This window comes from Ipomoea nil, unplaced genomic scaffold, assembly GCF_001879475.1.
Source record: "Ipomoea nil cultivar Tokyo-kokei standard unplaced genomic scaffold, Asagao_1.1 scaffold1274, whole genome shotgun sequence".
NCBI lineage: Eukaryota > Viridiplantae > Streptophyta > Magnoliopsida > Solanales > Convolvulaceae > Ipomoea > Ipomoea nil.
Window position 1 is genome coordinate 125,204 of NW_017617702.1, and position 3,844 is coordinate 129,047.

General features: G+C 29.8%; 1 protein-coding gene across 1 annotated transcript; it reads left to right on the forward strand.

Moving 5' to 3' along the window:
- Nucleotides 1-711: 711 nt before the first annotated feature.
- On the forward strand, nt 712-1,860 carry LOC109184657. The gene is made up of 5 exons (XM_019334679.1): nt 712-843; nt 1,158-1,226; nt 1,425-1,540; nt 1,620-1,720; nt 1,844-1,860. Exons 1-5 carry the CDS (start codon nt 751-753, stop codon nt 1,852-1,854), a joined length of 390 nt encoding a protein of 129 aa, XP_019190224.1. The 5' UTR covers nt 712-750; the 3' UTR covers nt 1,855-1,860.
- The last annotated feature ends 1,984 nt before the right edge of the window (nt 1,861-3,844 follow it).

Consider the following 3,844-nt stretch of genomic DNA (forward strand, 5'->3'; position numbering starts at 1 on the left):
TTCAACATATGAATCAGAAGCATCAAGGTATATCTCTCTCTCTCTCTTGATGATGAGTTTTCATTTCAATTACAAAAATAACTTTCTTAAAAATATTTATGATAGATCTATGTAAAAGATGGTTTTTATAAACTCTGTTGTTGAACTTGCGGTAGTTGGTCGTTCTGATTTTGACAATAATTCATTAACTAGATGTTCAACAAATTCATGTATATTCGATAATATAGTGTGCTCAATTTTTTCATAGATCTAAGGAGTATGAAATTGTGATCTATCTCTTTTATGAAGTTGTGTACTTATTTTGTTTGAGCACAAAATATTTAATAGATCTACTTGTATTCGATATTGAAATGGGTAGATCATATATAATTAGATTTGACAAAATCTAGTTGAAAAGTTCATGAATAGAAAGATTTTACAAAACATGAGAGAAATTTTCTTGCAATCCTGGTATTAGCTTTTTCTACCAACAATACCATTACCGTTTTTTTTTTTTTTTTTTTTTTAATGTAAAGATTAGCGTTTTTTTCAATATTTCCAGGGTTGTGCCTAACTCTGCATCGGAAAGCCCACTTCCAAAAATTCCAGAGGTTTGTTTACTTTTCATAACAAAACTTATTTATTTATTTTGATATTTTAAAATCACGTGTTTTAAATTCTTTAAATTCTTAATAATATGGTATATATATGTAGGGGAGACTGACTGACACAGTCCCTATACAACCATTACCATTCGGGCACCCCACTACAATGATATGGTCTATTCCCTCTCCAATGAATTCGTTGAACTCTTTTAACGAATATTCATATCATATTACTGGAAACACAAGCCAACCAGTGATGGTATATATTTCCCATTTCATTATAATTTGTTCTTAATTTTATGAAATTATTTCTAATGGTTTTATTTTAATTTTAAAATTTTAATGCTCAAATTGAAAATGCCCATTCAACAATGCCACCAACAAGCAATCCACCGAACCTGTCCCCTATCGTATGGCTTTTAAACAATGTTCTTTCGACTCTGTTTATAAATATTTACGTAATGTATAGAAAATAGATTTTTCTATTATTGTTAGAATATATGATGTAGTAAATTTTGAATGATAAATATTTATACTAACTTTTAAATTATGTTTATTGATGCTCTTATAAAGGAGTTTAGTTCCAAACATTATTCCGGTATAAGTACATCCCAAGGGAAAAGATCAAACCACACTAACCAGGTAACTTTATTAGTCAATACATATATAATAAGTTGAAGTTTTATAGTAGTTTTTATTAGAATGTTTTAAAAGAATAGAAATTATTTTTGGCATAGGTTACTTTTAATCTGAAATTTATTTTTAAAAAAATTCCCCAAAAAATTATATTTTATTATATTTTCAAAATTAAAAAAAAAAAAAAAAAAAAAAAAAAAACAGGTTGAAGTTGTTGCTAATAAGAGCGGGCAAGAAGGATGTCTGCAGTCAATAATTTACCAGGGATTATCCACCAACACTCCAAATAACACTTTACCAGAGACTTCAAGTGGTTCAATGTACGTACAACATCTCTTTATATGCTTGATTAATTGTTTTTTTTTAACCTCATTTCCTAATTATTATAAGTTTGTGTAGGCCCATTATGAATGGATTGTATGATCCTAAGTATCAAGAATTTGGCTTACCAGTTGATCCTCATCTTCGATGCTTGATGTTAAATCCAAATTTCATGCATGGTGACACAAACCAATATTTTTATATGTACATTTTAACTTTTATATATATTTATAAATAGTTGACTCCGTTTTATTTATGCCTTTAAATAGTTTACTTATATGCAATTGTTTATGAAATTGCAGGTCAAAGTTAATCCCCGATTTTCCAAGGATAATTATTGATCATCACCAGACATTACTTTGGATGATTTGACCGAGATAGCAATTAAGAAGCTGAACAGAAAAGAACTCTGGTTGAAACAATCTTTATATTTCTATATACTTTGTCAAACAAAAGTTTAGTTTCTATTCGCACTATTTCATCAACTAAAAATACTAGTTCTATAAGGATTTTATAAATGCTTTGATTAGATCCCTTTTAGACTTTTAGTTGGCTAAATCATATCCTTTGGCAAATTAAAAGTCTTAGAATGTACGTTTCGTAATATAGAATATAATAGATGTATAATATCTACCAAGTGTTAGTATAACCTGTCTTAAAACGTGAGTCTTTAAAGACACTATTTCAAGTAAGCTTATGCTTTAGGTTTTAGTATAGATATTAGTTCAAGGACAACAATATAAGTAGTTATATTACATAGAGATATTTTCAGATGAGAAATTTATTACAAGAAGATAATTTAGAAAACATTAATCTTGAGGAAAGTTAGTTAGTCGTAGACATGCTTGAAATGACCATATTTCTAATAAAAGTTAGTAGATTGATAGTAATACGAGTAAAATTAGCAATAAGACTTCTTAGCTCTAAGGTAGTAAAACATCCTCTTTGTTGGTTCTAGACAAGCAGAAGGTCTTGAGGGTGGAGGGTGAGGGTGGGGGTTGGAGTGGGGTAAAATTGAATTTTTAAAACTTTTTAAAAAATATGATGAGATTTTTGAAGTGAAAGCCTTTACCTTGCCTAATTTGGTCATTTTGAACTTTTGCAATCGTTAAAGAAAAATTGTATGTGTTTGTGTTTGAGTTCATAAAAATTAATAGAAATAAAGTGAAAGGCATATAGAAATTGAGATGATATTTTTATAGTCGATCGGGAACTTCCACCTCACTTTTCTCGTTAATACTAGGAGGTTTCACTACGAATACAAGTGAAAGTTTAACTTTCACAATAGTGCAAATCAAGTCTGAAATTGCACCGTGATACTTGAAAAATAAAAACAATGTGTTTTTACTCATTAATTAAGTTATGCAGCAGTTTCGTTAATCAATTAGATTTGTTTAAGCAAGTGTAAATAATAACTGCAGAAAGCATAAAGTAAGTTAAAAACACAAAGAAATTGTTACGCAGTTCGGAGCTCCTTCTCCTACGTCTGCGGGGCAACCCACGTCTGCCCAATCCACTATAGATGTTCACCAAAAGGAGTATTACAAGAGGTAAATGAAGATGGCCTCCAGCCTTTACCACTACCACTCTTTCTAACACCTATCCAGGACTGACACACGAATACCCGAACAATCTTCACAAGATACTTCAGCAATACCACGTACTGATCATGTAGTACAGATTAAATATTCTTAAGAATTAAATAATAAACCACATTAAAATGAATAGCTTTGTAAATCAGAATAGCTCTCGTAAATTATAATCTCAAAGTTGGCAGCATATTCTTTCGAACAGCACCTTTTTATAGCACTTCATGAGCTCCCTTTGTGATCCCTAAAAGTAGCCCTTCCTTGTTCAAATAAGCCACAACCACAATTTTATTTCTTTGAAATCTTCACCCGTAGACTTTATTCACCAAGGCATACCATCCACTTATTTTGTAATCATATGGTCCAAAAAAGAAATAATTCTAACAACAATAATTTAATTAAAACTAATGAGACTAAAAATAAAATAGCCAATATTGTGTAAATTATTTTACACTTACAATCTCCCCCTTTGGAATTTTATTTGGGAAAACTTGAGTATCAAATACTTTGGGCAAGAATCAATTTAATTTTATTTATAGCCCTTAGTATAGGTACTTAACAAGACACAAGGATATAAAACCAAAAAATAACAACTTAAGTTCTTTTTGGACCATTTGTGAATAAAGTACCTGATTAGAATTCTTCAAGCCTTGGATCACACGCAGTAGAATTGAATTCATAGCATACCACATCATAAATCAACTTGTTCATGTG